General features: G+C 42.7%; 1 protein-coding gene across 1 annotated transcript in view; it reads left to right on the top strand.

Moving 5' to 3' along the window:
- Window positions 1-7,287: 7,287 nt before the first annotated feature.
- LOC124137732 (mucin-2-like) overlaps window positions 7,288-14,004 on the top strand; it is a 31,163-nt gene continuing 24,446 nt past the window's right edge. The window contains exon 1 of the mRNA XM_048391642.1: window positions 7,288-7,400. Within this exon, the coding sequence (XP_048247599.1) occupies window positions 7,288-7,400 (113 nt within the window). The remainder of the gene's footprint in view (window positions 7,401-14,004) is intronic.

Genomic DNA, 14,004 nt, shown 5'->3' on the forward strand with positions numbered 1-14,004 from the left:
GCTCTCCAGGCAGGTGCTTCATCCATTTTCCATGGAGGTGGTCTAATACTAAGTGAGTCATGGGTCTAAAACATATTCAACATCAACGATTTTACAAATCTAGTGGTAGTGGTTCAAAGAAAAATGTCATAAATCAACCATGTCAAACATTATCCACCAAATCCTCCAGTCACACACACTGTATCCACCCAATCCCCTCCAGTCACACACTGTATCCACCCAATCCCCTCCAGTCACACATTGTATCCACCCAATCCCCTCCAGTCACACACACTGTTTCCAACCAATCCCCTCCAGTCACACACTGTATCCACTCAATCCCCTCCAGTCACACACACTGTATCCACCCAATCCCCTCCAGTCACACACACTGTTTCCAACCAATCCCCCCCAGTCACACACTGTATCCACCCAATCCCCTCCAGTCACACATTGTATCCACCCAATCCCCTCCAGTCACACACTGTATCCACCCAATCCCCTCCAGTCACACACACTGTATCCACCCAATCCCCTCCAGTCACACACACTGTATCCACCCAATCCCCTCCAGTCACACACACTGTATCCACCCAATCCCCTCCAGTCACACACTGTATCCACCCAATCCCCTCCAGTCACACACACTGTATCCACCCAATCCCCCCCAGTCACACACACTGTATCCACCCAATCCCCTCCAGTCACACACACTGTATCTACCCAATCCCCTCCAGTCACACACACTGTATCCACCCAATCCCCTCCAGTCACACACTGTATCCACCCAATTCCCTCCAGTCACACATTGTATCCACCCAATCCCCTCCAGTCACACACAGTTTCCAACCAATTCCCTCCAGTCAAACACTGTATCCACCCAATCCCCTCCAGTCAAACACTGTATCCACCCAATCCCCTCCAGTCACACACTGTATCCACCCAATTCCCTCCAGTCACACATTGTATCCACCCAATCCCCTCCAGTCACACACAGTTTCCAACCAATTCCCTCCAGTCAAACACTGTATCCACCCAATCCCCTCCAGTCACACACACTGTACCCACCCAATCCCCTCCAGTCACACATTGTATCCACCCAATCCCCTCCAGTCACACATTGTATCCACCCAATCCCCTCCAGTCACACACTGTACACACCAAATCCCCTCCAGTCACACACTGTATCCACCCAATCCCCTCCAGTCACACACACTGTATCCACCCAATCCCCTCCAGTCACACACACTGTATCCACCCAATCCCCTCCAGTCACACACTGTACACACCAAATCCCCTCCAGTCACACACTGTATCCACCCAATCCCCTCCAGTCACACACTGTATCCACCCAATCCCCTCCAGTCACACACACTGTATCCACCCAATCCCCTCCAGTCACACACACTGTATCTACCCAATCCCCTCTAGCCACACATTGTATCCACCCAATCCCCTCCGGTCACACATTGTTCACACCCAATCCCCTCCAGTCACACACACTGTATCCACCCAATCCCCTCCAGTCACACACACTGTATCTACCCAATCCCCTCCAGCCACACATTGTATCCACCCAATCCCCTCCGGTCACACATTGTACACACCCAATCACCTCCAGTCACACACACTGTATCCACCCAATCCCCTCCAGTCACACACACTGTATCCACCCAATCCCCTCCAGTCACACACACTGTACACACCAAATCCCCTCCAGTCACACACTGTACCCACCCAATCCCCTCCAGTCACACATTGTATCCACCCAATCCCCTCCAGTCACACACTGTATCCACCCAATCCCCTCCAGTCACACATTGTATCCACCCAATCCCCTCCAGTCACACACTGTATCCACCCAATCCCCTCCGGTCACACATTGTACACACCCAATCACCTCCAGTCACACACACTGTATCCACCCAATCCCCTCCAGTCACACACACTGTATCCACCCAATCCCCTCCAGTCACACACACTCTATCCACCCAATCCCCTCCAGTCACACACTGTATCCACCCAATCCCCTCCAGTCACACATTGTATCCACCCAATCCTCTCCAGTCACACATTGTATCCACCACATCCCCTCCAGTCACACATTGTATCCACCCAATCCCCTCCAGTCACACATTGTATCCACCCAATCCCCTCCAGTCACACACACTGTATCCACCCAATCCCCTCCAGTCACAAACTGTATCCACCCAATCCCCTCCGGTCACACATTGTACACACCAAATCCCCTCCAGTCACACACACTGTATCCACCCAATCCCCTCCAGTCACACACTGTATCCACCACATCCCCTCCTGTCACACATTGTATCCACACAATCCCCTCCAGTCACACATTGTACCCACCCAATCCCCTCCAGTCACACATTGTATCCACCCAATCCCCTCCAGTCACACATTGTATCCACCCAATCCCCTCCAGTCACACATTGTACCAACCAAATCCCCTCCAGTCACACATTGTATCCATCCAATCCCCTCCAGTCACACACTGTACACACCCAATCCCCTCCAGCCACACACTGTATCCACCCAATCCCCTCCAGCCACACATTGTACCAACCCAATCCCCTCCAGTCACACATTGTACCCACCCAATCCCCTCCAGTCACACACTGTACACACCCAATCCCCTCCAGCCACACACTGTATCCACCCAATCCCCTCCAGCCACACACTGTATCCGCCCAATCCCCTCCAGTCACACACTGTATCCACCCAATCCCCTCCAGTCTAACGCACTGTATCCACCCAATCCCCTTCAGTCACACACTGTATCCACCCAATCCCCTCCAGTCACACAGTCAATCCACCGGATCCCCGCCAGTCACACATTGTACCAACCCAATCCCCTCCAGTCACACACTGTATCCACCCAATCCCCTCCAGTCACACACTGTACCAACCCAATCCCCTCCAGTCACACACTGTATCCACCCAATCCCCTCCAGTCACACACTGTATCCACCCAATCCCCTCCAGTCACACATTGTATCCACCCAATCCCCTCCAGTCACACATTGTATCCACCCAATCCCCTCCAGTCACACACTGAACACACCCAACCCCCTCCAGTCACACACTGTATCCACCCAATCCCCTCCAGTCACACATTGTATCCACCCAATCCCCTCCAGTCACACACTGAACACACCCAATCCCCTCCTGTCACACACACTGTATCCACCCAATCCCCTCCAGTCACACACTGTATCCACCCAATCCCCTCCAGTCACACACTGTATCCGCCCAATCCCCTCCAGTCACACACTGTATCCACCCAATCCCCTCCAGTCACACACTGTACCAACCCAATCCCCTCCTGTCACACATTGTACCCACCCAATCCCCTCCAGTCACACACTGAACACACCCAATCCCCTCCAGTCACACACTGTATCCACCCAATCCCCTCCAGTCACACTCTGTATCCACCCAATCCCCTCCAGTCACACACTGTATCCACCCAATCCCCTCCAGCCACACACTGTATCCACCCAATCCCCTCCAGTCACACACTGTATCCGCCCAATCCCCTCCAGCCACACACTGTATCCACCCAATCCCCTCCAGCCACACACTGTATCCACCCAATCCCCTCCAGTCACACACTGTATCCGCCCAATCCCCTCCAGTCACACACTGTATCCACCCAATCCCCTCCAGTCACACACTGTATCCACCCAATCCCCTCCAGTCACACATTGTATCCACCCAATTCCCTCCAGTCACACATTGTACCCACCCAATCCCCTCCAGTCACACATTGTACACACCAAATCCCCTTCAGTCACCTTGTTCAAGCATGACATGGAATATCCACTGTTACGCTGTTTGTAGCACATGACTACAATATTCTTCATCAAGAGTTTGTTTTTCCTTCATTTGATGTTCTATAAATGTCAAGATAGTCCGTAAAACATTCTCAAGTATCATTCAAAATAAACATGAAAACATATTTCATCAGGTTGTTTTGGGGCTGTGAGCATGAATGACAGCTGATAAAATATTCATTTTTATCTACCGATACTTCCAGCAGCTCTTAAAGATACTTCATGCCGACAGCATCACTTCTTTACAACAAGGCATATGGTTTTGTTTTTTTCAAATCAAAATCTTTCATTTATATCTGTCGATTGTACCATTTAAACTCACTTTTAAATCTGTTATATGTCTCTCAAAACTTCACATCAAATGCTGCCTTGCACTAACTCATCTCTGTGGTTTAAAAGAATGATACTATACTCCATTTGCTTGAAAACATTTTCATCAGAGCGAATGCTATGATGGTCTAGTCAGGTATTAGGGTCTAGTCGGGTATTAGGGTCTAGTCAGGTATTAGGGTCTAGTCAGGTATTAGGGTCTAGATGGTTAGTAGGGTCTAGTCAGGTATTAGGGTCTAGTCAGGTATTAGGGTCTAGTCAGGTATTAGGGTCTATATGGGTAGTAGGGTCTAGTCAGGTATTAGGGTCTAGTCAGGTATTAGGGTCTTGTCATGTATTAGGGTCTAGTCGGGTTTTGGGGTCTAGTCAGGTATTTGGGTCTAGTTGGTATTAGGGTCTAGTCAGGTATTAGGGTCTAGTTGGGTAGTAGGGTCTAGTCAGGTATCAGATTCTAGTCGGGTATTGGGGTCTAGTCAGGTATTAGGGTCTAGTCAGGTATTAGGGTCTAGTCAGGTATTAGGGTCTAGTTGGGTAGTAGGGTCTAGTCAGGTATCAGATTCTAGTCGGGTATTGGGGTCTAGTCAGGTATTAGGGTCTAGTCAGGTATTAGAGTCTAGTTGGGTATTAGGGTCTAGTCGGGTTTTGGGGTCTAGTCAGGTATTTGGGTCTAGTCAGGTATTAGGGTCTAGTTGGGTAGTAGGGTCTAGTCAGGTATCAGGGTCTAGTCGGGTATTGGGGTCTAGTCAGGTATTAGGGTCTAGTCAGGTATTAGGGTCTAGATGGGTATTAGGGTCTAGTCTGGTTTTGGGGTCTAGTCAGGTATTTGGGTCTAGTTGGTATTAGGGTCTAGTCAGGTATTAGGGTCTAGTTGGGTAGTAGGGTCTAGTCGGGTATTGGGGTCTAGTCGGGTATTGGGGTCTAGATGGGTAGTAGGGTCTAGATGGGTATTAGGGTCTAGTCAGGTATTAGGGTCAAGCTGGGTGTTTGGGTCTAGTTGGGTATTAGGGTCTAGTTGGGTATAAGGGTCTAGTTGGGTATTAGGGTCTAGTCAGGTATTAGGGTCAAGCTGGGTGTTTGGGTCTAGTTGGGTATTAGTTTCTAGTTGGGTATAAGGGTCTAGCTGGGTATTAGGGTCTAGTTGGGTATTGGGGTCTAGTCAGGTATCAGGGTCTAGTCGGTTATTGGGGTCTAGCTGGGTATTAGGGTCTAGTCGGGTATTAGGGTCTAGTTGGGTATAAGGGTCTAGTTGGGTATTAGGGTCTAGTCGGGTATTAGGGTCTAGTCAGGTTTTAGGGTCTAGTTGGGTATTAGGGTCTAGTCGGGTATTAGGGTCTAGATGTTAATTGATACACTGTAACAAATCTCTACGGTAAGACAGTAGAGAGCCTTGTTAAATCATCATAATAAGTAACTCGTACCGCAATCCAGGTAATAAAATGCTCATGATTGTAATCTCTATTAAAAACATTACAAGGGTAGCCTTGTGTTTAAAGCGTTCTCTCGTCACGCCAAAGACCCGGGTTCCATTCCCAACTTGGGTACGTGTGAAGCCCATTTCTGGTGTCCCGCACTGTGATATTGCTGGAATATTGCTAAAAGCGGCGTAAAACCATACTCACTCACTCACTTACATAACAAGAGATACCATGGCATTTGATTGGCTAACCAAGAAATTTTGTTTGCGTTAATATCTCCATAAATCAAATAAAATTAGGCTAAGAATGGACATCATTCAGTCTCACACAAGCCTCACCCATTCTACTATCAGCCAATCAGGAAACAGTAGATCGTCAGTGGGCGTGTCCTATGTTTTATCCATTTATGGAGACATCAATGCCAAAAGGTTCTGCTTGATTTGCCAATCAAATGGCATAGAATCATTTGCAATGTATTTATAGCTCATAAAAGTCATTGCTTTAAATAAAAACTTTCACAAAGAACAGTTTAGGTAATTGGTAACAATAAACAATTATGTGACACTTCGTTACCTATGAGTATCTGGACAAATATCAAGTATGGACACTAAAGACAGTGTTACCCTGACAACTCATGTACAGTTTAAACTTAATTAGCTCACACTGTACAGTTGTGTGGAATATGTTATATAACTAACATTTGAATTACATTCTTTCAAACAATTTCTGACATGTTATTTGCCGTAAATGTATTGACAAACATACTCGAGTTTTGTAGTAACTCCAATTCTGCTTTGATAACCTAAATTTGTAAATACAGTTTCAAAATGCCTGTTGACAATGACTGAGAATAATGTGCTTTTCTATAAATATTATCCTCCATTGTGAAGCGCCAAAGGTAGTAGTTTCAATCAGAGGTATTTATGTTGATTTAAAACCTCTGACTAATCAGAGTCAAGTATTTTCCAAACTCATGGCATAAGTATCAGTGATTATAACTGAAAAAATATGCTAAAACAAGCCATGATGTAGTCATAACAGCCAAGTGCTAATAGGTAAAAATGAATTATCTGAAGAATTTTCATAGTCCCTGTGCAGTTGCCATGAATATTTCTTCCGTACCACACACAGCTATGAGGTAAAAAAACCCAGGAAATCCTTTGAATAGGATGATAAAATGGTTCCTTGTCAAAATGCAGATGTTCCTAATCCATGCATACCATCCCTTTGACCATTTCCATTGGCGCCAAGGAATTCCTGTATATCACACAGCCCCATTAGGTTATATTGCAACTAGTCATGTAATATAGCTCCGTATAGCACTCACAGGGCAGAATATGGCCGAAACGACCACAAGTGCTCATGATAAGGCCGTTATGTTGGCCGAAATTGCGCTTTTATTTCACCACTACTGAGAGGTTGACTGAAAAGGGCCAATTTAGCACATACCTATTTCTTGATCTTTAAGGATCTTTGTACTTTGTTCGAGCTTCATTAGATAGGGGCGTTCATTGATTTGAGGACTTGAGGAAGAAGATGGTTCCTTAATAGCGCCGGTTTCTAGATGAGCTTCTTGCCTTTAGAAAACCGAAGAGTATAGAGAGTCAATGATAAAGCCAGCTCTCCTGAGATTAATTCTGTAATTGCATTACTTGTATCGCGAGAAAAGTGGGTGGCGGACAAATTTAACACTTGACGTTCCTGTGGACATGATTGTAAGGCTTGAGAGCAGATTGCCCCTGGAAGTGTCGAGAGCACAGCCTCATGGTGAAGACACCAACCGCTCTGGTAGCAGTGGACGAGCTGCACGAGCTGCACTCTGGTAGGTGCCTGTATATATGCATGTTCTCATGTCTGGGTATGTCATTTGTTTGTGTTGCGGTGCTAATTGCTCATAACTCTGTCTTCCCATCGGTCGTTGTTGTGTTTCCTGGGAAGGATCTTCAATGTCTCTACCAGAATGTTAGGTGATCATTGGATGCAAGGTAATGCGGTTGATGTAAGAAGGTGGGAAGTATGCGGTCGGAATTGTCACACAAGAACTAAACAGGGCTGATTAATTTAACAGAGCAGAGATGTCAGCAAAGCTATGAGATATGATCTCCAGATGCACACCATGATTCAAGGTTTAACAACCTATGTAGGCATATACCAGAGTGAGTGAGTATGGTTTTAGCAATATTCCAGCAATATCACGGCGGGGGACACCAGAAATGGGCTTCACACATTGTACCCATGTCGGGAATCGAACCCGGGTCTTCGGCGTGACGAGCGAACACTTTAACCACTAGGCTACCCGACCACCCCGCATATACCAGACCTGCACAGAGGACGATATTCAACCCCAAACCTGCAGCAAATGTCAGTCGAAATGACCAAATGGGAACTACAATATCCTAAATCAAAATAATATATCGTATATCGCTGTCTATAAAGCGACACCATGTATAAGGCGACCCCTCTGTACAAGCCTTTGGTGAGTTGCGCGATCTTCCGATCACTTCACTTCGCCGAAATGAATATAAACAGTATTGAATGAAGTTTTGAATAAAATTAATAAAATAGATTTCAAACATCAGTCCAGATATATAATGAACTCTTTTTATAACTAGACAGTGTAATTACATGATTAGTTTGCGTACTTCAGTACGGATTTGTTGACATGGTATTTCCGGTGTTACATGCTCACAGTAACGTCTTTGTGTTGGGGAAAAAACATTAAAACTCTTCAACCCACGATAAGACACACACACACACACACACACCACTATGGAGGAAGACCGTTTAATGCATAATTTCACATTATTGCATCGAATGCAATTTTAAAATATGATGTTAAAATATCTGTGAAATTAAGAAAAGGAGAACTTCAAAACAAATACCAATTTAATAAGAACTATAAAAAAATCCTGATTTGGAACAAATTAATTTTTCCCCCAGTTTAGCTGCCATAGACAATTAGTTTTGATTCCAAGATGAATCCCAGAAGTGGAGGCATCATTAATCGGAACACTGATGTGTGGGTTTCATCGCATCTCGCAATACTCCAGCTGTAACCAGAGACACTTAAAGCGACAGTGCGCTGACTGTTCTGAATCTTTGTTTGTAAACAATCGGCATAAAGCTTTGTTTGTAAACAATCGGCATGAAGCTTTGTTTGTAAACAATCGGCATAAAGCTTTGTTTGTAAACAATCGGCATGAAGCTTTGTTTGTAAACAATCGGCATGAAGCTTTGTTTGTAAACAATCAGCATGAAGCTTTGCTTGTAAACAATCAGCATAAAGCTTTGTTTGTAAACAATTGGCATGAAGCCTTGTTCGTAAACAATCAGCATGAAGCTTTGTTCATAAACAATCAGCATGAAGCTTTGTTTGTAAACAATCGGCATAAAGCTTTGTTTGTAAACAATTGGCATGAAGCTTTGTTCATAAACAATCGGCATGAAGCTTTGTTTGTCACTCAAAACAATCAGTATGAAGCTTTGTTTGTAAACAATCGGCATGAAGCTTTGTTTGTAAACAATTGGCATGAAGCTTTGCTTGTAAACAATCGGCATGAAGCTTTGTTTGTAAACAATCGGCATGAAGCTTTGCTTGTAAACAATCAGCATAAAGCTTTGTTTGTAAACAATCGGCATAAAGCTTTGTTTATAAACAATCAACAATAACACCCGAGCATATTCGGCTCGGCTCGTCTTATTCCGTTTCTGCTCCAGTGACCAGATCGCGGGTGTTGGCTTATCACGTGACCGGACTTTCCTCCTGTTTGTAAACAAACGCACTTATTCTGAAATAAGGACAGACAGGCCAAATGCAAGCCTTTTTGGTGTGATTTGTTCTGCATAAGTATATAGATATACTACTACAACAGTGACAGTGAGGTGAATTACAAGACACATCAAAGTGACTGAACATCGCTAGCTTTGCGGAGGGCTTCGATGACCAAACCTGGAGGATGAATATGCAAATAGTTTTTAACATTTTAGGATATTTTCTCCATGAAAGTTAAACATTTCATGACACATGTTTATCTAAATGTCCTGACTCATACAAAAAGAAACAGCTGTAACAGCTGTTGTTTATGCCCACTCAATGGAACAGCTGTTTTCTATCAACTTTGAATTTGTTTTAATTCTTTTACAATGTCAAGTTAAAACATGCCGGTTTGATAAATTTGTTGTAGCAGGATCACTCATCGTACATGGGGTTTTAAACCTAACGTGGAACACACAAAACCTCATGTACCCCTCGGGATAATACTACAACTTATAATATTATAACAAGGAAAAGACCCTTGATGCATTTTGGCCAGGTTTTAACACTCATATTAATTTGGTGATGCGTTAATTTGATAATTTACAGTATCTACATGGTAACGTACGATGGCTGGAATATTGCTGAGTGCAAAATACAAGCTAACAAACAAATATCTTAAGGTGATTTACATTTCTTCAGTCTCAAGACAGCAGGTACAACAATAGACAGAAAGTAATACTGCAGACAGCCCCAAAAGAACACATCCTTGGCACATGCTAACTCATTTTAAGACATTGAACTCGGTGTTTACAAATATATGGCTGCCTATACTGCTGGTTACATAATGAGGACTACCGAAACGTTGAGCAAAACAGGTCACGAATTTCCGTTTTTTATAGGTGAGGTGAAATGGGGTTTAACGTCGCGTCCAAGATTATTTCACTTATATAGCGGCGTGCATGTACGTGTGTGTGCTTGTGTGGCTGCTTGTAATAGTCCGGACTGATGCCGATTTATAGTGCTAGCTCACTGAGATACCATGCCGCAGTTTAACATGAATACCCCACTCAGACACAGTATACTGACTCTGAGCCGACCAGTCCTTGTTTTAGCCCCTTAATGCTGAGCGCCAGACAGGGTAACAACAAGTACCATCTTTTAACGTCTTTTGGTATGAAGTGGCCGGGGATTGAACCCCTCTCTAGACCACGGAAGCGGTTCTGTTTTTTATAGACAAGATGAACTCTGACAATAAATAAGTATACTACTCAAAACAAGTCAAGGAACACCTACAATTGGAAGGCTGTGTGATGCAATACCCTCCAGCCATGACTAAAGTCATATGAAAAACTCTGTTGGTCTTGAAGTTAGTTTGAGTAGTATATATATTAATCCAAATTGTTTGAGTGTGGCTGCTTGTACGGTTCGGTCTAATTCTGGTTTTACAGTGCTAGCCCACTGAGATACCATGCTGCAGTTTAACATGAATACCCCACTCAGACACAGTATACTGACTCTGAGCCGACCATTCTGTATTTTATCCCCTTAATGCCTACGCCAGACAGGGTAACAAGAAGTACCATATTTTTATGTCTGTTTTTGACAGAGATTTCTTATGAATGTGGAAAGGGTTTTGTCGCTTTTATTTATTGGTTTGACCTGGACCGGGGATTGAACCACCAATCTTCAATTCTCCGTGACGCTCTATTCACTAGAACATGGAGGAGGTGTCTAAACATCAAATATTATGACACACAATGAGATAGGTTACACCTCGTGACAATCCTCACCAGTCGACTCTCACAATAAGCCTGGGGACTAGGGATAGATATTGGCCAGGAATGCCATTGTTTTGTAAGGTAGTACATGGGTGAGTGAGTGAGTGAGTGAGTGAGTGAGTGAGTGAGTGGGTGGGTGGGTGGGTGGGTGAGTGAGTGAGTGAGTGAGTGAGTGAGTGAGTGAGTGAGTGAGTGAGTGAGTGGGTGGGTGAGTGAGTGAGTGAGTGAGTGAGTGAGTGAGTGAGTGAGTGAGTGAGTGAGTGAGTGAGTGAGTGAGTGGGTGGGTGTTTGGGTGAGTGAGTGAGTGAGTGAGTGAGTGAGTGAGTGAGTGAGTGAGTGAGTGAGTGAGTGAGATCAAACATAGATCTTCTACCTTAGAAATATCCCCCAAGCTGTCTCTAACCCAAAACAACTTTTTCAAATGAAACAAAGCTGGACATGATGGATGTTGAAATAACAAAAATTTTCAGCTTCTCTTTCCAGAGAATTAAACTGAATGTACAAGATTGTTCAATTGTGATACTGAATGTCCTGAAGAAAAATATTCCTTCAGAGAAAATGTTTCATACGTTTTGAAGAAGTGGTTGTGAAAGAAAACTCTCTAAGAAATGTTCCAGGACATACCCCTCCCTTGGGTCCCTACAGTTATTGAAATGTTAATCATGAATCATGTTTGAGGCATCTGTTTATGACAGAGTTTGTTCTTGATCTAGGACAGAAATGATACAGCAAAGATTGGGCCACTTTATTCAATATATCACAAAACATTACTGATGGTAATCAGCTTAATGGCTCCCTGTCTGAACCCTATGGGAATCCTAGTGTCTATTTGCAGGCTTATGCTTGTCAAATGTAATGCTGTAACACTATATTCAGGTAATGAGATTTATTCAGGATCATCACGAAGAGTATCACCAGGAGATGGTCATCACTGGATGTGCTTATTGCGAAGTTTGTGGAATGCCATAGGCATTATTTGATGTAAACATAACATTTTTACCATTTTGGCACAAAATACTATTTGACAGTTGCTTACAGATCCTCAATCTCTACCATCCCATCACCATGAAATTAAGTTTTACAATCCGATGTGACACAATAGAACAATCAGATGTGACATCAGAGAACAATCAGACGAGACATGATAGAACAATCAGATGTGACACCAAAGAACAATCAAATGTTACACCATAGAACAATCAGATGTGTCTATAGAACAATCTGATTAGACAACATAGAGCAATCATGTGATATGAGAGAACAATCAGATGTGATACTTATAATAGAACAATCAGATGTGACACCATAGAACAATCAGATGTAATATCAGAGAACAATCAGATGTGATTTGAGAGAATAATCAGATGTGATATCATAGAACAATCAGATGTGACACTATATAACAATCAGATGTGACATCTTAGAAGAATCAGATATGATGCTATATAACAATCAGATGTGACACCATAGAACAATCAGATGTAATATCAGAGAACAATCAGATGTGATTTGAGAGAATAATCAGATGTGATATCATAGAACAATCAGATGTGACATCTTAGAAGAATCAGATATGATGCTATATAACAATCAGATGTGACACCATAGAACAATCAGATGTAATATCAGAGAACAATCAGATGTGATATCAGAGAACAATCAGATGTGATTTGAGAGAATAATCAGATGTGACAACATAGAGCAATCATGTGATATGAGAGAACAATCAGATGTGATACTTATAATAGAACAATCAGATGTAATATCAGAGAACAATCAGATGTGATTTGAGAGAATAATCAGATGTGACACCATAGAGCAATCATGTGATATGCGAGAACAATGACATCATAGAACAATCAGATATGATGCTATAGAACAATCAGATGTGACACTATAGAACAATTAGGTGTGAAATCTAAGAACAATCAGATGTGACACTATAGAACAATCAGATGTGACACTATAGAACAATCAGATGTAATATCAGAGAACAATCAGATGTGATATCATAGAACAATCAGATGTGACACTATATAACAATCAGATGTGACATCTTAGAAGAATCAGATATGATGCTATATAACAATCAGATGTGACACCATAGAACAATCAGATGTAATATCAGAGAACAATCAGATGTGATATCAGAGAACAATCAGATGTGATTTGAGAGAATAATCAGATGTGACACCATAGAGCAATCATGTGATATGCGAGAACAATGACATCATAGAACAATCAGATATGATGCTATAGAACAATCAGATGTGACACTATAGAACAATCAGATGTAATATCAGAGAACAATCAGATGTGATATCAGAAAACAATCAGATGTGATATCATAGAACAATCAGATGTGACACTATATAACAATCAGATGTGACATCTTAGAAGAATCAGATATGATGCTATATAACAATCAGATGTGACACCATAGAACAATCAGATGTAATATCAGAGAACAATCAGATGTGATATCAGAGAACAATCAGATGTGATTTGAGAGAATAATCAGATGTGACACCATAGAGCAATCATGTGATATGAGAGAACAATGACATTACAGAACAATCAGATATGATGCTATAGAACAATCAGATGTGACACCATAGAACAATCATGTGATATCAGAGAACAATCAGAAAAATTATTAACAATTTAGATGTGACAACATAAAAAAGTTGATGTGACATCATAGCATACCATAATGTGACAGTTATTAACAATCAAATATGATACCAAGTATAACAATTTTAATAGTATATTGGATCAGAAAGGTCAGCCAGGTAAGCTAACATATTGATGTGTCATAACAGAACAATCAGATGTGACACAATTGAACAAAATAAGAAAACACACTGATCCCTCAAAAACAGTATAATCTC

This window comes from Haliotis rufescens, unplaced genomic scaffold, assembly GCF_023055435.1.
Source record: "Haliotis rufescens isolate VD_foot unplaced genomic scaffold, xgHalRufe1.0.p SCAF_94, whole genome shotgun sequence".
In the NCBI taxonomy this organism is placed as follows: Eukaryota; Metazoa; Mollusca; class Gastropoda; order Lepetellida; family Haliotidae; genus Haliotis; species Haliotis rufescens.